Genomic DNA, 25642 nt, shown 5'->3' with positions numbered 1-25642 from the left:
TTATTTTGTTTTAGTATTTTTTAAGATTTTATTTATTGAGAGAGAGAGAGCGCACATGCGCATGAGCTGGGGGAGGGGTAGAGGGAGAGGGAGAAAGAGAATCATAAGCAGACTCTGTGCTGAGCACGAAGCCTGACATGGGGCTCAATCTCACGACCCTGAGATATCTAAATCAAGAGTTGGACGCTCAACCAACTGAGCCACCCAGGCCTCCCTATTTTGATGCTATTATAAATAATATTGTTTTTTACATTTCATTTTCTAATTTATTGTGTTTATTAAAATACAGTGGATTTTTTAATACTGATCTTATATCAAGCCATTTTGTTAAATTCACTTATTCCAGTAATTTATTTGTAGATTCTTTGGGGGGTTTTTTGGGTTTTTAAAAAAAAAGACTTATTTATTTATTTTAGAGAGAGAGCAGGAGCAGGAGAGGCAGAGGGGGAGAGGGAGAGAGAGAATCTCAAGTAGACTCCTTCTGAGCCTAACTCAGGGCTCGATCTCACAACCATGAGATCACAACCTGAGCTGAAACCAAGGGTCCAATGCCCCCCAGGTGCCCCTGTAGATCCTTTTGGGTGTTAAATATGCACAATCATGTCTTTTGCAAATAAAGACATTTTTACTTATTCCTTTTCAATCTTTATATAGTTAATTTCTTTTTTTTTTTTTTAAAGATTTTATTTATTTGATAGAGACACAGTGAGAGAGGGAACACAAGCAGGGGGAGTGAGAGAGGGAGAAGCAGGCTTCCCGCCGAGCAGGGAGCCCGATGCGGGGCTCAATCCCAGGCCTCCGGGATCATGACCTGAGCTGAAGGCAGACACTTAACGACTGAGCCACTCAGGCGCCCCAGTTAATTTCTTTTTAAGCCTTATTCTTGTCTTTCTAGTACAAGGTTGAATACAAGTGATGATAATAGAAATCCTTTTCTTATACCTCACCTGAAGGAGAAAGTACTCAATATTTCACCATTGAGTTTGGATTTAACTATAAGATTTTTAGACACACTGTTTGTTAGAATAAGGAAGTTCTGTTTTTGGTTTCCTCAGAGTTTTTAATCATACATAGATATTATACTTTGTGAAATGCTTTTTCTACATCTAGTGAGATAATATAATTTTCTTCTTTAATTCTATTAAAGGGGTGAATTATGTTGACCTATTTATCAATGTTTAATCTTAGATTCCTGAGATAATTCCCACCTGGTCATAAAATACTATCCTTTAATATGTCTCTGGATTCAATTTTTTTTTTTTTTTTAAGATTTTATTTATTTATTTGACAGAGACAGAGATAGTAAGAGCAGGAACACAAGCAGGGGGAGTGAGAGAAGGAAAGCAGGCTTCCCGCCGAGCAGGGAGCCCAATGTGGGACTTGATGCCAGGACCTGGGATCATGACCTGAGCCGAAGGCAGACGCTTAACGACTGAACCACCCAGGCGCCCTGGATTCAATTTGTTAATATTTAGTATTTTTGAATGTGCATTAGTGGAGAGATAATTGGCCTGAACTTTTCCTTTCATGTACTGTCTCGGTCAGGTTTTGGCATCAATATTATGCTCTCATAAAATGAGTTGGGAAGTGAGTCTTCATTTTCTGTTCTCTGGAAGAGTTTAGGATTGCTGTTATTCTTACTTAAATGTTTGGGAAAATATACCAGTAAAGCAACCTGGCTTTGGGGTTTCTTTGTAGCTGGTTTTTAATTGTAAATTCAATTTTTTTTTTTAAGATTTTATTTATTTATTTGACAGAGAGAGACACAGTGAGAGAGGGAACACAAGCAGGGCGAGTGGGAGAGGGAGAAGCAGGCGCTCTGCTGAGCAGGGAGCCCGATGCAGGGCTCAATCCCAGGACCCTGGGATCATGACCTAAGCCAAAGGCAGACATTTAACGACTGAGCCACCCAGGCTATAAATTCAATTTCTTTAATAGATATAAGAAAATCTGAATAATCCTATTTTTAGTGTCGTTTTTTTTAGTTTTATGAAGATATAATTCACATACCATACAATTCATACATTTAAAGTATACAGTTCAGTGTTGTACAGTCATCACTACAATCAATTTTAGAATATTTTCATCACCTAAAAAAACAAAACCCAAAAAAACTCTGTACCATTAGCCATCAGCCCCCTAATCCCAACATACCCCACCCAGGCCAAAAGCAACCACTAACTTTGTCACTATAGATGGGCCTAGTTTGCACATTTCAAATAAATGAAATTGTATAATATGTGGACTTTGTGACTGTTTCTTTCACTTAGCATCATGTTTTCCACGTTTCATTGTAAGGCTATACCGCATTGTGTTTATCCATTCACCGACTGATGGACATTTGGGTTGTTTCTGTCTTTTGACTATTGTGAATAGTGCTGCTCTTAACGTTCAAGACATATGTACATGTATACAAGATATGTTTTCCCTTTCCAATTTTTATGTCTTTCTTTTTCTTGCCTATTTGCTTGGGCTAGAACTTCCAGTATAATAAACAGAATTGGTTACAGCAGGCATCCTTGTTATTTTTGGAGGAAAACATCCTGTCTCTTAGCATTGTGTATGATGTTAGCTATGGGTTTATCATAAGCACTTTTTTTTCCCCAGTAAACTCTACCCCCAGCATGGGGCTCTCAAACTCACAACCCTGAGATCAAGAGTTGCATGCTCTACTGACTGAGCCAGCCAGGTACCCCATAAGTGCTTTTTGTTGTGTTGAGGAAGTTCCCTTTTATTCCTAGTTTGAGTGTTGTTGTTGTTGTTGTTGTTGTTGTTGTTGTTTTTATCGAAAGGGTATTGGATTTTGTCAAATGCTTTTTCTGTATCAACTGAGAACATCATGTGGTTTATTTCCTTCATTCTATTACTGTAGTATGTTACATAGATGGAGTTTCATTTGGTGAGCCACCTTCACATTCCTGGGATAAATCCTACTTGGTCATGGTGTATAATCATTTTAATATACTGCTATTCTGTTTGCTAGTATTTTGTTGAGTTTTGCATCTGTATTCATAAGGGATATTGATCTTTAGTCCTCTTGTGATTTCTTTGGCTTTAGTTCAAAGTAACTAGAATAAGAAGTGTTCTCTTTTCTATTTTTTTGGAAGAGCTAGAGAAGGATTTGTATTAATTTTTCTTAAACGTTTGGTAGAATTCGTCAGTGAAGCTGTCTGGTCCTAAGCTTTTCTTTATTGGGAGGTTTTTAATTACTAATTCAGTCTCCCTCTATGGATCTGTTCAGATTTTCTATTTCTTTTTAAGTCAACTTTAATAGTTTGTATGTTTCCAGGAATTTGTCCTTTCTTCTGGGTTATCTAATTTGTTGGTGTATAGTTGTTTATAGTACTCTCTGATATTTTTTTCTTTCTGTTTCTGAAATGTCAGTAGTAATGTCCCCCACTTTTATTTCTTATTTTAGTATATTTGAGTGTTGTTTTTTCTTGGTCTGCCTAAAGATTCATCAATTCTGTTGATTTTTCAAAGAACCAACTTTGTTTTGTTGATTCTATCTGTTGTTTTTCTGTTCTTTATTTTGTTGTTTTTTGTTTGCTCTAATCTTTATTATTTCTTTCCTTCTGCTAGTTTTGGGTTTAGTTCACACTTTTTCTAGTTCCTTAAGGTGTACGATTAGGTTATTGAATTGAGATCTTTTTAAATGTAGGTTTTACAGCTATAAATTTCCCTCTAAGCACTGCATTAGCTGTATCTCATGAGTTTTAGTATATGTTGTGTTTTCATTTTCATTTGTCTCAAAGTGTTTTGTAATTCCCTTGTTAGTATTCTTCGATCTTTGGGGAGTTTCTTTAGAGTGTGTTGTTTCATTTTCACGTATTTTTTAACTTCCAGTTTTCCTTCTCATTGATTCCTTGTTTCATTTTATTTTGGTCATAGGAGATACTTTATATAATTTTAACCTTTAATATGTATTGAGACTTATTTCGTGGCCTAATGTATAATCTATACTGGAGAGTGTTCCGTATGTACTTAAGAATGTGTATGCAGCAAGTGTTGGCCTGAGTGTTCTTGTAGATATCTTTGTATCTGTCTTGGTCTAGTTGATATAGTGTTGTTTAAGCGGCTTTTCCTGTATTGGTCTTCTATTTAGTAGTTCTATCCATTATGAAAGTGGGGCTTTAAAATCGCCAACTGTTATTGTTGAATTCTCTTTTTAATTCTGTCAGTTTTTGCTTCATGTATTTCTATTTTAGGTGTGTATGTTTATCATTGTTATATCATCTTCATGTATTGGCACTTCTACCATTATAAAATGTCCTTATTCTCTCCTATTTTTGTCTTAAAATCTATTTTCTCTAGTCCTACTATAGACAGTGCACGGCTTTGTCGGTTACTGCTTACATAGTATATTTTTCACCAGTCTTACTTTCAAGCTATTGTGTCTTTAAATGTAAAGTATGTCTAGCAGACAGGATACAATTGGATGTTTTGTTTTTTTTCTTAATCCATTCTGCCAGTCTTTGCCTTTTAAGTTTTTAGCTACTAACATTTAATGTGCTTACTGATAAGTAGCATGTATGCCTTCCATTTAGACATTTCTTTTCAGTATGTAATAAGTCCTTTTTGTTTTTCTACTTCACTATTACTTTTTTGTTGAATTAATATTTCCTAGTGTACCATTATAATGTACACTTGTGCCTTTACTACATTTTTTTTTATTTTATTATGTTAGTCACCATACATCATTATTTTTTAATATAGTGATCCATGATTCATTGTTTTCTATTAGTGGTTACCTTGTTGATTACCTTTAACATCTTAACTATGATAGTCTTGGTCAGATGAATCAACTTAATTTCAAGAATATTCTAAAATTTTCCTCCTCTATAGTTCCATCCCCTTCTGCTTTGTGCTGTTATTATCTAAATCACATGCTTATACATTGTGTGAGATTTCTAATTACTGCTTTATGCAGTTTTCTTGAAATCATAGGAGAAAAATAAATACAAAAAACACACTTATAGTGCCTTTTGTATATTCACCTTTGTAGTAACTTTTACCTACATAGTTTTCTTTATTCTAATGGACTCGAGTTATCATCTAATGTATTCTCATTACAACCTGAATGACTTCTCTGTTAATATTTCTTATATGGCAGATTTTCCCAGTCCTTGTTTATTTGGGAATGTCATGATTTCTTCTTCACTGTTGCTGAATGTTGAAGTCTTTTTTTTTTAATTTTAATTTTTTTAAATTAACATATAATGTATTATTTGTTTTAGGGGTACAGGTCTGTGATTCATCAATCTTACACAATTCACAGTGTTCACCACAGTACTTACCCTCCCCAGTGTCCATCACCCAGCCACCCCATCCCTCCCCTCCCACTCCACTCCAGCAACCCTCAGTTTGTTCCCTGAGATTAAGAGTTTCTTACAGTTTGTCTCCCGCTCTGGTTTCGTCTTGTTTCATTTTTCCCTCCCTTCCCCTATGAGCCTCTGTCTTGTTTCTCAAATTCCTCATATCAGTGAGATCATATGATACTTCTATTTCTCTGATTGACTTATTTTGCTAAGCATAACACCCTCTAGTTCCATCCACATTGTTGCAAATGGCAAGATTTCATTTTTTTGATGGCTGCGTAATATTCCATTGTATATATATACCACATCTTCTTCATCCACTCATCTGTTGATGGACATCTAGGCTCTTTCCATAGTTTGGCTATTGTGGACATTGCTGCTATAAACATTGGGGTGCAGGTGCCCCTTCAGATCACTACATTTGTATCTTTGGGGTAAATACCCAGTAGTGCAATTGCTGGGTCACAGGGTAGCTCTGTTTTCAACTTTTTGAGGAACCTCCATACTGTTTTCCAGAGTGGCGGCACCAGCTTGCATTCCCACCAACAGTGTAGGAGGGTTCCCCTTTCTCCACATCCTTGTCAACATCTGTCATTTCCTGACTTGTTAATCTTAGCCATTCTGACCGGTGTGAGGTGGTATCTCATTGAGGTTTTGATTTGGATTTCCCTGATGCCAAGCGATGTTGAGCACTTTTTCATGTGTCTCTCGGCCATTTGGATGTCTTCTTTGCAGAAATGTCTGTTCATGTCTTCTGCCCATTTCTTGATTGGATTATTTGTTCTTCGGGTGTTGAGTCTGAGAAGTTCTTTATGGATTTTGGATACTAGCCCTTTATCTGAATTGTCATTTACAAACATCTTCTCCCATTCTGTCGGTTGTCTTTTGGTTTTGTTACTGTTTCCTTTGCTGTGCAAAAGGTTTTTATCTTGATGAAGTCCCAATAGTTCATTTTTGCCCTTGCTTCCCTTGCCTTTGGTGATGAGTCTAGGAGGAAGTTGCTGCCGCTGAGGTCGAAGAGGTTGCTGCCTGTGTTCTCCTTTAGGATTTTGATGGATTCCTGTCTCACATTTAGGTCTTTCATCCATTTTGAGTCTATATTTGTGTGTGGTGTAAGGAAATGGTCCAGTTTCATTCTTCTGCATGTGGCGGTCCAATTTTCCCAACAGCATTTGTTGAAGAGACTGTCTTTTTTCTATTGGACATTCTTTCCTGCTTTGTCGAAGATTAGTTGACCATAGAGTTGATTTCTGGGCTCTCTATTCTGTTCCATTGATCTATGTGTCTGTTTTTGTGCCAGTTACCATGCTGTCTTGATGACAGCTTTGTAATAGAGCTGGAAGTCCGGAATTGTGATGCTGCCAGCTTTACTTTTCTTTGTCAACATTCCTCTGGCTATTCGGGGTCTTTTCTGGTTCCATACAAATTTTAGGATTATTTGTTCCATTTCTTTGAAAAAAATGGATGGCATTTTGATTAGGGATTGCATTAAAGGTGTAGATTGCTCTAAGTAGCATAGACATTTTCACAATATTTGTTCTTCCAATCTGTGAGCATGGAACGTTTTTCCATTTCTTTGTGTCTTCCTCAATTTCTTTCATGAGTATTCTATAGTTTTCTGAGTACAGATCCTTTGCCTCTTTGGTTAGATTTATTCCTAGGTATCTTATGGTTTTGGGTGCAATTGTAAATGGGATCGACTCCTTAATTTCTCTTTGTTCTGTCTTGGTGGTGGTGTATAGGAATGCCACTGATTTCTGTGCATTGATTTTATATCCTGCCACTTTACTGAATTCCTGTATGAGTTCTAGCAGTTTTGGGGTGGAGTCTTTTGGGTTTTCCACATAAAGTATCATATCATCTGCAATGAGTGAGAGTTTGACTTCTTTGCCATGAAATGTTGAAGTCTTGATTGATAGGCCTTCCTTTCAGCATTTTAAATATGTCATACCACTGCTTTCTGATCTCCCTGGTTCCTGAAGACAAATCGACTGTTAGCTTTATTTGGGAGCCTTTAGAAGTGATAAGTCACTTCCCTTTTGCGGCTTCAAGATTCATTCTGTTTTTCTGCCCCTTCTGCTCTCTCCTCCTACTACTCCTCTCCTGTGGATGTTGCTATATTTGGATGTTGGATTGTATCCCACAGGTCACTGAGGCTTTTTGTTCATTTTCCCTATTTTTACTTTCTCTCCTCAGATTGTATCATCTCACTAGGTCTGTATTCAAATTTGGCTGATTCTCCTGCATGTTCAGATCTGCTATTGAGACCTCTAGGGAATTTTTCACTTTAATTATTGTACTTTCATATTTCAAATTTCAAATTTTCAAATTCCAGAATTTCAAAATTTCAGTTTGCTTTTTCATCAGATATGTATTATTTCTAATTCTTTATTCAGTGAGAATGTGTTCCCATACTTTATTTTGCTTCTTTAGATATGGTTTTCTTTAGTTATTTGTATGTATTTAGAACAGTTTATTGAAAGTCTTTGTCTAGGGGTGCCTGGGTGGCTCAGATGGTTAAGTAGTCTGCCTTCAGCTCAGGTCATGATCCCAGGGTCCTGGGATGGAGCCCCGCATCAGGTTCCCTCCTCATTTGGGAGTCTGCTTCTCCCTCTCCCCCCCCCCACTCGTGCTCTCTCTCTCAAATAAAGAAAATCCTTTTTTTAAAAAGTCTTTGTCTAGTAAGTCCAATGTCTGGACTTCCTCAGAGACAGTTTCTACACAGTTTCATACATAGTTTTGGGTTTGTTTGTTTTTCCTGTGTATGAGCCGTATTTTTTCATTTATTTGTATGTCTTAAATTTTTGTTAAAAACTTGACATTTAAAATAAAAGGTGTCAGTTTATCATCAGAATACCACTCCACCAGAGCTGTCATTTGTTTAGTGACTCTTTTGAACGGATTCTGTACAACCTGTGTTCTTTGTCATGTGTGTCCACTGAAGTCTCCACTCCATTAGCTAAATAGCCAGCTAATAATTGGACAATGATTTCCTTAAGTACTTGTAACCAGTAAGGCTCCAATCTTTGCCAAGATGCTCTATGTATAGGTTGGATGTTTGATTGTGTCCCGCAGTTCAGCAGTTAGCCTGGCATTTTACTACCTTGCGTTCACCTTCACTTTTCTTTCACAAAGCCTCAAGGTTAATGAGAGCCCAGTTTAGTACTTTCTCAGATGTTTCCTGAATATGCACATAGTCCAGGGCATGTGTGCCACCTTCTAGATTCCCAGAGAGATGTCTGAGCTTTTTAAAGCCCCTTCTGTATATATCATGCTCCAACTTTTCCTTTTAAGCTTTTTAATTACACTGTTGTTTCCTTTAATTGTTACAAACTGCCTGAGGTAGCCATGATGGTAAAGAATATCCCATGGGTTTTTCTTTCTTAACTAATGTCATGCCCCCAGAGAAAATGCTATTTGCAGTCGGTGAGCTTTGAGTTAGATCAAATGAAGACCGTTTTATGAATGGGATGTTCCACGGAGCTACCAGACAGGTCAAATAATGACAAATCTCTGGGGTTTATCTTCCAGTTTAACCTCAGTTTTAGGCACTAAGAACTTGCATCTCACCATTTAGGTATTTTCTTCCCTAGGAGAGACAGGGCAGATGGGTCTGGGTAGCATTTTGGTAGTGTCTGCTACTGCTGTCCCCTTACTACAAGAGATGCTGCCCATGGCCTCAAGTTATTTGTTTTATTGACCTTTCCCGAAATAAGTGATACAGATCTGAGTGATTTAAGCGGTGACTTTTCTTCCCCTACACTAGCCAGTACCACCTGCGGCAGGAAGGGACTTCCCCCAAATTCTCCCCCAATCCTTTCTGTGAACAGACTGGGTTCCTGGAGAAAATGTCACAAAAAGGTAGAAATCACACTATATCTGTGACATACACCACTCCTCAGGGACTTCACACACTAACATTTGTGCACATGTGGCCTTTAGCAGGTTGTTAAAATTTTTCTAGTTTTATCTTTCTGTCATCTTAATGAAGTTTGGTAGCATATGGTCCAGTAAGCAAACAAGTGGGTCCTGATTCTCCCTAGATGCCTATCTTTTTCCTGATTTCAAATTATTTGTTAAGCAATTTCATTTCTCTGATGAATTAAAAAAAAAAAGACCTTAATTTTCAATCTGTCTAGCTTTGTTCTTGTTGTAAGGATGTTAGTATTGCTCTTTTCAGCTCTCTACACCTCTGAGCTAAAATCCAAAGCCACACTGTATGTTTGTAATCTTTTCTAATTTGGTGAGACTTGCTGTCTTTATTTTTAACATGCAAAATGCACTAGAAAATAATTTGTTATGATTATGTTATCCTATATGTTTCAGTTACTCAAATTGATTATTTATGTCATTTAAACCTTTTGTGTCAGTGGTCAGCAAACTTCATCTGTAAATGTCAGGTCGTAGGCTTTGTGGGAGATACGGTCTCTTTGGAAATACTGAACTCTACAGTGGTAGTGCTGTAGAAGCCCTGGGTGATACATAAACAAATGAACGAGACTGTGTTCCAGTAAAATCTTACCTACAAAACAAAACAAACGAACAAAAAACAGCAGGCCAGATTTTCCCTCTTGACTGTTGCTGACCCCTTTCTAAATCTCTTTTAGTTTTTTTCAGTCAGCTTGCCCTGAATTGAGAGTTGTGTTAAAATTACTTATAATTTTATAAAACTAATTATAGTTGTGGATCCATCTATCTCATTTTCTATCAACATTTGTTACATATAGTTGATTCTCACTATTCACATGGTTATTTTCTATAAAATCACCGTGAACATTAAATTAGCAAATACTGAGTCATTGCTCCTAGGGGAAATACAGTGTTGAGTTCCTTTGAGTTTCTAGTCAAAACATTTTGGTCTACCATTCAATACACAACCTTGTTTTATGTGTGTTTCTGTTTAAAAATACTTTATTTAATATATTGTTTCATGAACAAGAACTAACAGCCAACAGCACCATAATTAATGCTTAAAGTTTATCTAACACACCTGGTCTCCCTAAGGCATATCACAACCTTCTTGCAGTCAGGAACACTAGACAGCATTTCTCATTACACAGGTGGGGGAACACAAGAAAAATCACAAAAATGCAAAGAATGTGCTAAGTAGTCTGCAAAAAGAACATTTGGCAAAGCATTATCTTGTTCAGCTCCAGCTGGTAAATGTGTTGGACACTCAAATCTTTTACCTTTCTGCGAGTGTCCATAAATACTGCAAAATCATGAGTATTTTTTTTAAAGATTTTATTTATTTATTTGACAGAGAGAGACAGAGCGAGAGAGGGAACACAAGCAGGGGGAATGGGAGAGGGAGAAGCAGGCTTCCCGCAGAGCAGTGAGCCCAATGTGGGGCTCGATCCCAGGACCCTGGGATCATGACCTGAGCTGAAGGCAGACGCTTAACCATCTGAGCCACCCAGGCGCCCCTAAAGCACAGTTTCTGTACACTGTTGTTTCTTTGAGTTGGAACGCAAGCGATTAGACTTCCATGCAAAAGTGGGGCCGCAGTGCTAGCTTGATGAAACAAGTGGGGAGTCGTGTGCTGCCTTCTGCAGCGGCCTGAGGCTCCCTTGGAATTAGGTTTGGGGCTCCCTTGCAGTGCTCTCACGCACGCACACAACAAAATGCTTCCAGCCTCAGGAACGCCTATTTTCGCTGAAGCAGGAATTCTCTACAGAGTTGTTCCTTCGACTTAGGTGGTTGGCTTTAGGCCTGCAGGCACACACGGGGCAACGATACTAGCCTCGTAAACAAGAGGTGAGTTGACAGCTGTCTTCTGTACCGGCCTGTTTCTCCCTCGATTTTACCTATGGAACCCGTCCCCAGGCTCTCACCCACAGTGCAGCGTAAACTGCTTCCTCCCACGAGAGGTCAACGGTAGCTAAAGCACGGTTTCTTCTTTTTTTCTTTTTTTAAAGGTTTTATTTATTTATTTGACAGAGAGAGACACAGCCAGAGAGGGAACACAAGCAGAGGAAGTGGGAGAGGGAGAAGCAGACCTCCCACCGAGCAGGGAGCCCGATGCGGGGCTCGATCCCAGGACCTGGGATCATGACCTGAGCCGAAGGCAGATGCCTAATGACTGAGCCACCCAGGGGCCCCAAAATCATGAGTATTTAAGTTAGAAGTATATTTTAGTGAGGTGAATTTGCAGATATAGAATCTGTGAATAATGAGAATTGACTATTTGCAAACTAGGTTTTCAAATGCACATCAACTTATGTTTTTTATATTTTCTGTTAAAAGGATCATAAATAGTTACTATGTTTTGTCATACTTTCTTACCTTGATTGTTTTTATGTTAATATAACCAACTTTCTTTTGGCTCATAATTATGTATATTTTTTTCTATCCTGTTATTTTCAATCTCCATATATCCCTCTCTCTTAATTGTGTTTTCTTTGTTGTTTTTATGCTGTTAGTCTTTCTTTTAATTGATTGGTTAGTCCAAAAGTTGGCAAATTTTGTCTGTAATGGATCAGATAGTAAATGTTTTCAGTTTTGATAGTTATAAGGTCTGATAGGATTACTAGGCTATGCTGTTACAGCACGAAACCTACAATGAACAATACAGAATGATTGGGTATGTGTGATTATGTTGCAGGAAAACTTCTATTTATTAAAAAAGTGTCAAGCTAGATTTGGCCACAGGTAATAATTTGCTGACTCCTACCCTAGAATATGCCTAGGGTAGTATATTGGGGTGTTGGATAAAAATTGTAAGAAATTTATCATTTTTGCTTAAAAAATTTTTTTAAACAAAGTTTAATATATTTAAAATATGTGCATGGAACTCATAAGTATATAAAAATAAAGTTATAAATATTTTTACTCATTGAATACCTCCAAAATATAAGTTAAAGTTAGATTCAAAATATGCATCCTTTGTATACATTTGTTTTCAATTCTTTACAGTAAACCTAAGAATTGTTTTTAGGGGTATTTTCTATGTCACCTAATTCTGAACCCTTCAGATTGAGCAGAAATGTCCTGTTGCAGGCATCAGTGTCATTCAAGGACGTGACTGTGGAGTTCACCCAGGAGGAGTGGCGGCAGATGGGTCCTATTCAGAGGACCCTGTATAGAGATGTGATGCTGGAGAACTACAACAACCTAGTCTCAGTGGGTGAGCATATAAGTATAACTTACCCTCATCACAGCACATAGAAGGCATTTCCTTTTTATGCACCGATACAGATGAATATTTTATTTAGACTTTAATGTTATTGAGGTATTTCATTCAGGAGTATAAAATTAAGCCCTTTTGAGGAATAAAAGAAGTGTTTTGTCAACTCCCCATGATAAGTTCAAATCAGGATCTTCAGGGTGCTGCTTCTGAAGCTGTATCTTTTTACGCTTTAGAAACTAAAAAGCCCATCATCCGTCCTAAATACTCCATTGTTCCCTGTTTACAGGGAACTGCATTTTCAAACCAGCAGTAATCTTCAAGTTGGAGCAAGGAGAGGAGCCTTGGTTCTTAGAGGAAGAAATCTCAAACCAGAGCCACCGAGGTGAGTTCCTGAGCACTAGCAGACAGAATTCTCTTGGGATATTTAAGACTCCAGAAGGTCAGTTTGGCATTAAACACCTTTGTATTTCAAGACTTTCCTTTTAAGCTCAAAGGCAAAAAAAGCACCAATCAAAAGAAAATGATTAATAAACTTGACTATATTAAAATTGAGAACTTTGTTTATAAAAGATACTGTTAAAAGGATGAGAAGACAAGCCATAGAGAAGCAGAATATGTATATAATACAAGTAACCTAGAAAGGATAAGTACTCTGAAAATGTAAAAACTTCCACTAGTCAGCGTAGGAAGAGGTGGCAACCCAATTGAAAAAGAAAAGACTGAACAGGAACTTTTAAATGGCCATTAAATCTTTGAAAATGTGTTCAGTCTCTCATTAGCTTTCACGGAATGCAAAATAAAATACAAAGTGAGATGAGAACACATGGTATGATGTGACACTAACAAATTTGGCAAAGCCAAGTCCTGATGAGGATGTGAAATATTAAAGAATCTTACTTACTGATGGAAAATGTAAGCTGGTAAAACCACTGTATAATCAGGAGGATGTTACCAAGTCAGGTTAAAGTTTTACATAATTTGCAACCAAGGAATTCCTTTCCTAACTACATACCCTACAGAAAGGCATGATTATATTCCCTAGGATAAATAAAACAATATTTACTTATGGCAATATTGTTTGTTTTTGTTAAAAATTGGGCTCATCAGGAGTAGAATGAAGAAAGCATTATATTCCTCAAGGGATAATTAGCTACATAATCTTAAGCAAACGAAACCAAACAATATAAATATACATGTGTGGTTACATTTATGTAAATGTCAGAAATGAAAACTCAATTACATTTTTAGGAATTCATATATTGGTGATAAAACCACATAAAGAAAATCAAGGAAACAATTACATAAATATTAGAGGAGGGTAGTGAACTCTTAAGCATGAAGTTAGAGATAAGTAGGGATGTTTGCAGAGCCATTTTTGTGTTCTATTTCTTGATATATATTTTTTTTAATTCAAGTTAGTTACCATACAGTGTAGTATTGATTTCAGGTTGACATGGTTTCTAATTATACTAGTGTTCACTCTGTACTGTTAAACTGTACATATAAGTTTTATGAAGATATAAATTATGTTTCATAGTTAAGAGAGTGAAGAGATGAACCAAAAATAGCGGATGGTATTTACAACTCATTAAAACCCTCAAAGGATAGCCATCTGGAATGCATAAATGATTTGGACCTTTCTTAAGTGCCATCTTTGCAACAAGGCCTTCCATGATACCCCATTTAAAATAACACCCCTTGGGGCACCTCACTGGCTCAGTCGGTAGAGCATGCAACTCTTGATCTCAAGGTCATGAGTTCAAGCCCCACATTGGGCATAGAGCTTACATACATACATGCATACATAAAATACATATGTACATATTTTATACATATCAAATTGAAATGTGGAAATTTAGGATGAAGTGATCAAGTTCACTTACCATTCAATTTTGATAAAATAAAGGTACCACAGCAGGAATTGAGCAGTGAATCTAATTTAGTTGCAAGAATAGATTTTCCTTTTTTCAGTTTTACATTCGTTTGTATTTCTGTGACTTACAGATATAAGATGGGTTAGGTCCTGAGCTTCTTCATTTAATCATGAGGAAAGTTGTACTATCAATTTTGATTTGATATTGAAGAATTGAATGGAAATGAATATCAGCTTGGAAATAGTGGACTCTTGAGGATTCTATCAGTATAGCCTAGATAGTGTAGGACTATAATATATTTCCTCAAAGCAAACTCTTCCCCTGTTGGGCCTAGTCCATCAGTGTTCATTATCTCCTAATTCTTTTATTACTGTACTTAAGTTTATATAGTCCCATTGTGTTCATCCCATTATCTGGTTTTCCTGTTCCCTAAAATAACCACTCCTATAAAAGTCTCATTTCTATTCTTTCTCCACCCCAGTAGGAAAATGCAGTTTATCACAATCCAAATACAGATATGTATTTATTATCAGTTTCCTCTCTCATTTTCACTCTATCAATATTATTTTTAAAGGAGGGTGAGCATACATACACATAAATTATTTAATCTTGGAAAACCAAAAAAACGAATGCAATATAGGCTATATATTTCCCATCCATAAGAAATGTAAGGTTCATAAGATGTTTTCAATTTATCTCTGTTTTAGAAGATTACAGAGATGATGACCTGATGAAGAAGAGGAATAAGAAAATCCAAGATAAACACTTGCAGGAAATAATATTCATCGATAATAAACCATTGACTGGAGAGGAAGAAGAAGTTTTGGGAAAACAGTTTAATCTGCACATAGCTCCTGTTTCAACAAAAATATCCTGTAAATATGACTCATGGGGAGTAAATTTGCAAAATATTTCCCAACTTATTAATAATAGACCCTATCCAACAAAAAAACCAAATTGCTATAGTGTATGTGAAAATTTGTCTTTCAAAATTAAGTTTGAGAGAACTCATACTGGAGAGGAGTTTCATGAATATAATAAAAATGGGAACGCTCTCAGTTATAAGGAAAATCTTCCTAAGAATCAAAAATGTCAAACTTTGGAGCAAGCTTTTAAATATGATGAAATTGGAAAAGCCTTCTATGGTGAGGCTGCTTGTGTTACATGTAAGAGTCTTCACACAAGAGAAAAATCCTATAAAGATGATGAATTTAGGGGAAAAAGTGAAAAAACAACTAGCTTTGACTATAAAAGAACTGGGGTAGGGGAGAAGCACTCTCCTCTTAACCAATGTGGGAAATCCTTCTGCGGGAAATCAGCTGTCAAGGAATACAATAAGTTTAACATGCCTGTGAAACAGAATGAATGTAATGCAAGTGGAAATAATTTCAACAGGAAGTCACACCTCACTCAGCTTCAGAGAATTGTCACGGAAGAGAACCCAGTGGTATGTAATGATAGAACACAAACTGGGGATAAGTCCTTCGAATATCATGAAAACAGGAAATCCTACCAGATGTCAGCCCACAAAGTACGCCAGAAAACTCACTCTGAGATAAAACCCTATAAATGTAATGAATGTGGTAAATCCTTCTTTCAAAAAGGACATCTCATTCAGCATCAGAGAACTCACACCGGAGAGAAACCATTTGAATGTAATGAATGTGGAAAAACATTCTCCCAGAAGTCACACCTCAGTACACATTGGAGAATTCACACAGCAGAGAAACCCTATAAGTGTAATGAATGTGGGAAAACATTTGTCCAGAAGTCAACCCTCAGGGGACATCAGAGAATTCATACAGGAGAGAAACCCTATAAATGTAGTGAATGTGGGAAAACTTTTGTTCAAAAGTCAACCCTCAGAGATCATCATAGAATTCACACAGGGGAGAAATCCTTTCAGTGTAATGAATGTGGGAAAACTTTTGGTCAGAAGTCAAACCTCAGGATACATCAGAGAACTCACAGTGGTGAGAAAACATATCAATGTAATGAATGTGAAAAATCCTTCTGGCGAAAAGACCATCTCATTCAACATCAGAAAACACACACAGGAGAGAAACCATTTAAATGTAGTGAGTGTGGGAAAACTTTTGCCCGGACATCAACCCTTAGAGTGCATCAGAGGATTCATACTGGGGAGAAACCATTTAAATGTAATGAATGTGGGAAGAAATTTGTCCGGAAGGCAATCCTTAGTGATCATCTGAGAATTCATACAGGGGAGAAACCTTTTCAGTGTAACAAATGTGGGAAAACTTTTGGCCAGAAATCAAACCTCAGAATACATCAGAGAATTCACAGTGGGGAGAAATCTTATGAATGTAATGAATTTGGGAAATTGTATAAGAAGTCAACTCTAAATGTTTGCCAGAGAATTCAGGGAGGGGGAAAACCCTATTGATACTATAATAACTATGGAAAATCCTTATGGCTGAAAAACCAAGCCATTTGACTGCAGTAAACCCACACAGGAGAAAAACCATATAAATATGAATGTAGGAAGAATTTTATCCAAAAAGCAACCTTGAAAGTATATCAGAGAATACACATGAGCTGATATTTCTTTCAAGGTACTATGGAAAGCCCTTTTGAATGAAGCCATGCCCTTTAGATAACTCACACAAAATTTCCTGGTCTCCCTTTCCTCCGAGTAGGTCTTTGGGACTGTGGATGCTCATATTTTATGCCACATCCATTTGTGACAAAACACCTCACTGACAAACTACTAGGGTGCTATCAGGATAAAATGGAGATGACCCAGGACAACCTTGAGTATCATGCTTTAACATGGCACAGCTTTTACAAGGGTGCCTGAAATATGTGGAACAAAATTCTCATTCACATCTTTACCTTTTGAACATTTTGTGATCAAGCAGTGATCTTGTATTCTGTTGACTCTTGCATGTTTAGGTCTGTTTCCTTTGGAACATAATTTAGCCATCCCTCTACTGGGGAGGTAGAAAGCTATTATGTAAGCCAGGCTTACATCAGTCAGTGGGTACAGCATTTATTAAAGAGTTGGTGTTGTGAGGAATTCCTCAAAGATCGTCAGAGAATTCATTTTAAAAAAATCTTTCAATGTACCGAAATAGATGATACCACCTGTTCCAGGGCTTTCGATGAACCTAAAAGATTGGAAGATTTTTGGTTGAAATGTGAGCACACCTCGTGCAAGTAAAGCAAATGCTTCTTTAATGTCATGAAGCCACTCTCCCTTCACACTTTGTCGTACCTCCATATACCCCAACATCAGCTGTTTCAGGGGAAAGAAATCTTCCTGTCTCCAATGGGGACCCATGGCCATTGGCACCCACCCAAGTATTCTGGGGAATGTTGAGGGAGGAAAAGGGTTCAAACTTTTATGGCTTTATGGGATACAGGTGCCCAGGTCAACATCTTATCACTTTACATGGAGGTAGGGAGTATCTAGATATAGAAAATGTTGTTAGGGCAAGGGTTACAGTAGGCAAGGGAAATGAATGTGACCCTGTGAATAAATGGGGCTCTTTTGGCCAGTGCAGTATACTGTGGCTACTTCTAAATCTGAAAGTGTAGTAGGAATGTGTTACATGCTATACTTCCCCTTCCAATAATTCAGTTCTCCCAGTCAGGAAGAGTTGTGTGTAAAGAAAATGCCTTTGAGGTCCCACAACCATTAATGACCACTTTGCGCTTCAGTCTCTGTAACTAGTCATTCTGTTGATTGGAATTTCTGGCAAAAGGAGATGCCCTTGGGGTGGGGGAGCAGGGTGGTTCGACTTGATACCCTAATAAGGCTACCAAGTATACGCCTTTTGTAAAGCAGCTCTTAGCTTACTCTTGGCTCCGCTGGCTAACAAGATACAGACACAAGCCTCAGGTGTAGAATGCACATGGTGTATTTAAGAATACAGCTGTCCTGGTCCCAGCAGTATCTCAGCTATGTATCAGATTGTAGCAGCTGTCCCTTACAGAGGAAACTTATCCCCCACTCTGCTGCCTGAAGCAAAGCTGCTGGCTCAGTAGGGCCCTCGATTCATAGAAGTCACTCTAATTGGGCCTGGTTCACTGACAGGCTAGTGGGAATCACTGGATACTGACTATTCAATCTCAGTGCCATTATGCAGACCCAAAAATTGATGGGGCTGCTCCTCTCAATGGGCAGGACACAAGGATGTTCTCAACACTGGCAGATAATTCCATTTGAAACTTGCGGCGTTTTAATTGACTCTGGTTCTTACTGTGCCCAGCTTTTTGACACACTGGTAGTAAAACTGCAGGCTGACAAAAGCACTCCTCTTTGGTGCTGTGAACTGTGAGGGGAAAGTCAGCTGCTAAGCACATCTGAGTTGTTAAACTAGATGCCCTTGGTGAGTGAGTATTCTATGATAATACTGACTAGAATCAAGCTGCTGAGCAAGCCTTCGCTATCCTGATTGCCAACATTGCTACCTGGATGCATCATCATTCTGACAGAGCAAAATATTCACCATCTTAACTGCATACAAAGTAAAAGTCTATATATCCAGTGCTTCCTTTGATGTCATTTGACCTAAGAATCTACATTTTTTCCCTTCTGTATTAATATCCAATTCCACATACCATTTGATAATTCACCCCTTTCCTACTGATTTTAAATATGTTCATATACTAAATTGTCATTCGTAAAGATATTGCACAAGACTGCTCATGACCCATTCCCTACAGTCTGTTAGCAACATATCCTCCTCTTGGGATCAGGGCTAGCCTAAACCTCATATGAGCCAAAATACTCGATCCTTCTAGCCTGATTGTTAATTTTTCACTGAAGAGTGTTTCAATCAGGAAAACGAGAATAACCTCCTAGGACTTTGGAAATGGAGCATCACACGAGCTGCCAACACCCTTGCCAAGATGCATCTGCAAAAAAGAAGATAATAACTAGTTAGTGCTGTATTCCCTGAAAATAATCAAGAGGTTACTGTTTGTTTTTATAATAGGTGGTATATTATGAAGTCTTTTTTTTTTTTTAAGATTTTATTTATTTGACACAGAGACAGCCAGAGAAGGAACACAAGCAGGGGGGAATGGGAGAGGGAGAAGCAGACTCCCCCTGAGCAGGGAGCCCGATGTGGGGCTTGATCCCAGGACCCTGGGATCATGACCTGAGCCGAAGGCAGACACTTAATGACTGAGCCACCCAGGTGCCCCATCTTTCATTCTTAAAACTTTTTCTCAGTTTCTTAATATATTTGAATCCTCTTCCTCATACCCCTTTGTATATATAATCTTTTATTTTATTTATTTATTCTTTTTAAAGATTTTATTTATTTATTTGAGAGAGCGAGAATGAGAGAGAGAGCATATGAGAGGGAGGAGGGTCAGAGGGAGAAGCAGACTCCCCGCTGAGCAGGAAGCCCGATGCGGGACTCTATCCCGGGACTCCAGGATCATGACCTGAGCCGAAGGCAGTCGCTTAACCAACTGAGCCACCTAGGCGCCCCTGTATATATAATCTTTTAGAGTTATGATTGGGTTTGCTATTAAGTTCAAGATCATCTATCCACTAGAATGAATAAATTCACCCAGGTAGTCTGAGTCATTCATTGGCAGTCCAGGTGACAAAGTCCCATGATTGGGCACTTAGGCTTTATCTGCTGTCCCCTTGCTGGGGTAGGCCCACAGAACACCTCTCTGTATAATCATACATTATCAACTGGAGACCATGGTCTGTGCTATCGCCACGAATGCTCCCTTCTCCCTGCCTGGCTGATCGCCTTTCCAGGTAATGGGCTTTTATTCCAACAGATGGGTGCCACATCTAGGGATCCTGGAAGAGTCCATTTTCTGTCTGCCTGCCTGCTAAGGGTCTTTATGCTAATTTTAAAAAGCCTCCACTGAGGGCAGGAATTTTTATGTTTTGTTCATAATGTATCCCAAGTAACTGAAACAGACCCTCTACACATTAGGCACTCAGAAATACTTGCTGGAGGTGGATTTGTCAAAGTGGAATATGAACATGTTTTCTTTTGATCCTGCAAATGATCTTTTATGATTATTCATTTACTAAAAGGAAAATTAATTGCTGTGAGCTCCATTCAAAGACTCATGTTTTGGATATTTTCAAAAGTTGCTAGAAGAAACTTGTTCTTAATATTCAGAAGTATACACTACTGTTCTTCAAATATTTGTCACCCAAAATAAAATTTATTTTCAATAAACTAGAATTCCCAATCCAAAATTATGCCTACATATCAGTTCTTATTAACATTGTGGGGTGCAGGCATTTTTCTTTTTTTCCTTCTTTCTCTCTCTCAGCTTTGCTTTCACACAAATACTTTATAACTACTAATCCAAGCAATTTTGCAAAACAATAGTAATAGTAAATCAGATTTTTAAGACCAATGAAATGGGAAGGCACAGAAACTGTTTCTTGGGATCACCCCTTTACTCCATTGTACCAGTTGTTCCACTCATTTTTATTTCCAAATCATCCTCTTGGCAGCTCCAAAGAGAAGATTCTTTTTTCTCAGGTTCAAGAATCTACTGGGAGAGATGTCTGATACCAAAAGGGGCATAACACTTGTTCCGAGCTGCCTCCATATTGGTCTTTCCTTGCCAGGTGCATGATACTTTTTTTTCCCCTCACATTAAAGGTGTCCCTGGAAGCCCAGCAGAAATAATATACCATGCCCTTTTACTAGGGAAGCTTCACACTACAATGAGGGAGAAACAAATTTATTTTCTTATTGGAGACAGCACAATCTCCCAGTACCATTAGCTATTTTAACAATCCTTCAGTAGTCTAAAGAACTGACTGCCAGGGGCTCCTGGCAGGCTCAGTTGGTAGAGCATGCAACTCTTGATCTCAGGGTCATGAGGTCAAGCCCCACATTGGGCAAGGAGCCTACTAAAAAAAACCTGCCAAATCCCAGAACAGTATGATTAGCTTAACTATCAGATGATTGACACTTGATACATAATTAATAAGCTAGAAACTACTTGGCCTGACTTGTGGCAATTATACTTCTGTACGTATGCCCCCCAAATTTAAAAAATGTTCAAACAAAAACTTGAGTACAAATGTCATAACAGCAATATTCACAATAGCCAGAAGATGGAAACAACCTAAATGTCCATCAACAGATGAATGGATAAATAAAATGATATATTTGTAAAATATAATTTAGCCATAAAAAGGAACAAAGTACTGATACATACTACAATAGACATAAACCTTGGAACATGCTAAACTAAAAAAGCCAAACACTAAAAGGGTAGAACATGACATTACAGGATAAAATACTCTATCCACTAAGAATCCTGTGTGCAGAGAGAGGAGTTAAGATGGTGGAGGAGTAGGGGATCCTAAGTCTGTCTGGTCCCTGGAATTCAGTTAGATAGTTATCAAATCATTCTGAATACCTGTCAAATCAATGGGAGATCTGAGAAAAGAAATGATGCAATTCTACAACTGGAAAAGCAACCACTTTTTGGAATGTAGGAGGTGTGGAGACTTGAAACCAGGGCAATATATCCGAGGATACAGCAGCAGGAGGGAGCTGGATCGAGGAGGCCACCACAAAGTATTATAAGCAGCAGAGCACAAAATCAGAACTTTTATAAGTCTACTACAGTGGGGGACGTCCCTGGCTTAAAAGTGCTCAGGTGGTGGAGCGGGGTGGAATCCCAGGTGAGACAGCATGGTCTTAGGATCCCCAGGGTCATAAGAACAGGGGGTGCCTGAGTGTGGCAGAGTTCCCAGGCATCAGGGCAGGGGAGCCGGCTGAAAACAGCAAGTCTAGGCACCGGCTTTCTGCTTGGTGTTGCTATAAACGGCAAACTGCTTCATGGTCACATGACCACTCTCTGGGCAGGGGTCCAGCAAAAGGCAGAAGTGTAGTGAGACCCCCGCCTTCCCTCAGGAGTAAGGGCATGGGTCCGCACCACGGGAGTCCCTAAAATTTGGAGACTTGAAGCTCAGTCACATGACTGAGATAAAAATGCTCAGTCACAAGCTGAGTGAATGCGAGTTCAGGTGGAAACCAGGGAGAAAAAAGTGATTGCTCTTATTTGAGAGCTCACTGAAGAGTGGGGGTGCGAACTTTCATCTCTGGGTCTAGAGAGTGCGGTGCCATTTTCATCCCCCGCATCAGTGCCAAAAGCCTTCAGAGAGCAAAACGGCACCACGTAAGGTAATCTGGAGCCAGGCCCCCGGGGAAGGGAGGCACAATTCCACCAGGGCAGGGGCACCTGTGAATCAGCACAACAGCCCCCTCCCCAAGAAGACCAGCAGGAACAACTGGCTACCACTAAGTTTACTGATCATAGAGAACTGCAAAGCCTCAGCTCTTGGAGAAAACAGTATATAGCCTTCATGATTTGTTATTATTCTTTAGTTGTTCTGTTGTTATTTTTTTAGCTATTTTCTTTTTTTTCTCAACTCTTACTCTTTTCTAATTTTTATTTTTTATATACACGTTATGTATATATTTTTTTATTTTTGGTTTCCATTCATTGAATTTTACTTTTTTTTTTTTTTTTTACAATTTTATTTATTTATCGGACAGAGAGAGACACAGCGAGAGAGGGAACACAGCTGGGGGAGTGGAAGAGGGAGAAGCAGGGTTCCCGCTGAGCAGGGAGCCCACTGCGGGGCTCAATCCCAGGACCCTGGGATCATGACCTGAGCCGAAGGCAGACGCTTAATGACCGAGCCACTCAGGTGCCCCCATTGAATTTTACTTTATTTTCATATGTATAAGTTTGTCTTTCTTTCGTATTTTGGGATCTGGTTTCTTTTAACAAACAGACCAAAATACACACAACATCTAGTATTTTCCTTTGTCTGTTTTGTTTCTGATTTGATTTTTTTCTTATTTTGTTTTGTTTTTGTTTTCTTGTGGTTTGTTTTCTTTTTTTTTTTCTGTTGTTTTTGTTGGTATTGTTGTCTTATCTCTCTTTCTTCTATCCTTTTCTGGACATAATGACGAGATGGAGAAATTCACCAATAAAGACAGAAGGGGATATTACTCACTGCCAGGGATTACAGCAATATGGTTATAAGTAAGATGTCTGAACTAGAATTTAAAACAATGATTATAAAGATACAAGCTGAGCTTGAAAAAAAACATAAAAGACACTAGAGAATGCCCTACTGAAGAAATTAAAGAACTAAAATCTAGTCAGGCTGAAATTAAAAATGCTATTACTGAGATGCAGTCAAAAATGGAGGCTCTAACAGCAAGGATAAATGAGGCACAAGAGAGTGTCACTGATATAGAAGACAAAATGATGGAGAATAAAACTGAAAAGAGAGAAAGACAACTACTAGGTCATGAAGGGAGACTTCGAGAAATCAGCAATTCCATAAAGTAAAATAATATCTGGATGACAGGGGTTCCGGAAGATGAAGAGGGAAGGGGCAGAAGGTTTATTTGAACAAATTATAGCTGAGAACTTCCCTAATCTGGAGAAGGAAACACACATTCAAGTCCAGGAGGCACAGAGAACCCCCCCCCCCCTTAAAATCAATAAAAATAGGACAACACCTCAACATATAATAGTGAAGCTTGTAAATTTCAGAGAGAAAGAGAAAATCCTGAAAGCAGCTAGGGACAAGAGGTCTTTAACCTACTAGGGTAGAAACATAAGACTGACAACAGACCTGACCACAGAGACTTGGCAGGCCAGAGAGGACTGGCATGATATATTCAATATGCTAAATGGGAAAAATAGGCAGCCAAGAATACTTTATTCAGCAAGACCGTCATTCAGAATAGAAGGCGAGATAAAGAGTTTCCAGGACAAACAAAAACTAAAGGAATTTGTGAACACTAAACCAGCCCTGCAAAAATACCAAAGGGGATCCTTTGAGTGAAGAGAGAGGCCAAAGACCAGAAAGGAACAGACAGTCTACAAGAACAGCGACTTTATAGGTAATACAATGGCACTAAATTCATATCTTTCAATAGATACGCTGAATGTAAATGGACTAAATGCTCTAATCAAAAGACATAGGGTGCTCGGGAACAAGATGGTGGAGGAGTAGGAGACCTGGATTTCGTCTCCTCTCAGGAATTCAGCTGGATAGGGATCAAACCATTCTGAACACCTACAAACTCAACAGGAGATCGAAGAAAAGAATAGCAACAACTCTCTGAACAGAAAAGCGACCACTTTCTGGAAGGTAGGACGTGCGGAGAAGTGAATCCGAGGCGTTATTCGGGAAGATAGACGGCGGGGGAGGGGCCTCCGTCGGCGGCTTCTGGCAAGTGATAGAGCCGTGGAGCACAAAATCGGAACTTTTAGAAGTCTGCTCCGCTGAGGGACGTCACTCTGGTGGCGAAGTGGGGGGTGGAACCCTCATGGGACAGTGTGGTCTCAGGACCCTCGGGGTCACAGAAAGACCGGGGGTGCCTGAGTGCGGCAGAGCTCCCAGGTATCGGAGTGGGGAAGCCGGCTGCAGAGACGGAGCCCAGGCGCGGGCTCTCAGCTCGGGGTTGTCATAAACCGTGATCCACAGCACAGTCGGGCCACTGCTCCTCCAGCAGGGACCCAACAAGCGGCAGATCCGGGGAGACTCACCTTCTTCCCCCGGGAGGAGAGGTGCGGGAGCGCACCGCGGGGATCTGCTGGGTTTGGAGACTCCGCCCGGGGTCGGGTGCCAGATAGAAAGGCGCGGTCACAGGCCGGGTGAGCGCGGAGTGTGGCCGGAGACTGGGGAGATGGGAGTGACTGACTGCTTTTCTCTGGGGGCTCGCTGAGGAGCGGGACCCCGAGTTCTCGGCTCCTCCGGGGGCGGAGACTGGGAGGCCGCCATTTTCACTGTCCGCCTCCAAAGCTGTACGGAAAGCTTGCAGGGAACAAAAGCTGCAGGGAACAAAAGCTCCCGAGAGCAAACCCGTGCAGATTACTTAGCCCGAACCGGAAAGGGCGGGGCAATTTTGCCTCCGGCAAAGACATTTGGGAACCACGGCAACAGGCCCCTCCCCCAGAAGATCAGCGAGAACAGCCAGCCAAGACCAAGTTTACCGATCAATGAGAACGGCAGAACTCCAGCGCTAGGGGAATACTGCACATAGAATTCATGGCTTTTTTACCATGATTCTTTAGTCTTTCAAAGTTAATTATTTTTTTTAACTGTCTTTTTTTCTTTTTTCTTTTTTTCTTTTTTTTTGAATTTTTCTTTTTCCCTTTTTCAACCAACATCTTATCAATCCCTTTTTTAAAAAAAAACATTTTTATTTTTCATTTTTAAAGTCATATCCTATCCCTTCATAGTAGTTACCCTTATTTTTGGCATATATATATAAGTTGTTCTCTCTTTAAAATCTTGAGATAGTTTCTTCTAACAG

General features: G+C 38.9%; 1 protein-coding gene across 5 annotated transcripts in view; it reads left to right on the top strand.

Annotated features, from left to right (window-relative positions):
- ZNF510 (zinc finger protein 510) overlaps positions 1-19340 on the top strand; it is a 32868-nt gene extending 13528 nt beyond the window's left edge. For all 5 annotated transcript variants that reach the window (XM_032392932.1, XM_032392935.1, XM_032392934.1 and 2 more), the window contains 3 exons: positions 12318-12444; positions 12734-12829; positions 15029-19340. In XM_032392932.1, coding sequence (XP_032248823.1) covers positions 12318-12444; positions 12734-12829; positions 15029-16728 — 1923 coding nt within the window. In that variant the 3' untranslated portion in view covers positions 16729-19340. The remainder of the gene's footprint in view (positions 1-12317; positions 12445-12733; positions 12830-15028) is intronic.
- The last annotated feature ends 6302 nt before the right edge of the window (positions 19341-25642 follow it).

This window comes from Phoca vitulina, unplaced genomic scaffold, assembly GCF_004348235.1.
Source record: "Phoca vitulina isolate PV1807 unplaced genomic scaffold, GSC_HSeal_1.0 scaffold70, whole genome shotgun sequence".
NCBI lineage: Eukaryota > Metazoa > Chordata > Mammalia > Carnivora > Phocidae > Phoca > Phoca vitulina.
The sequence above is the reverse complement of the archived record's forward strand: the minus strand, read 5'-3'. Positions and strand labels throughout refer to the sequence as shown.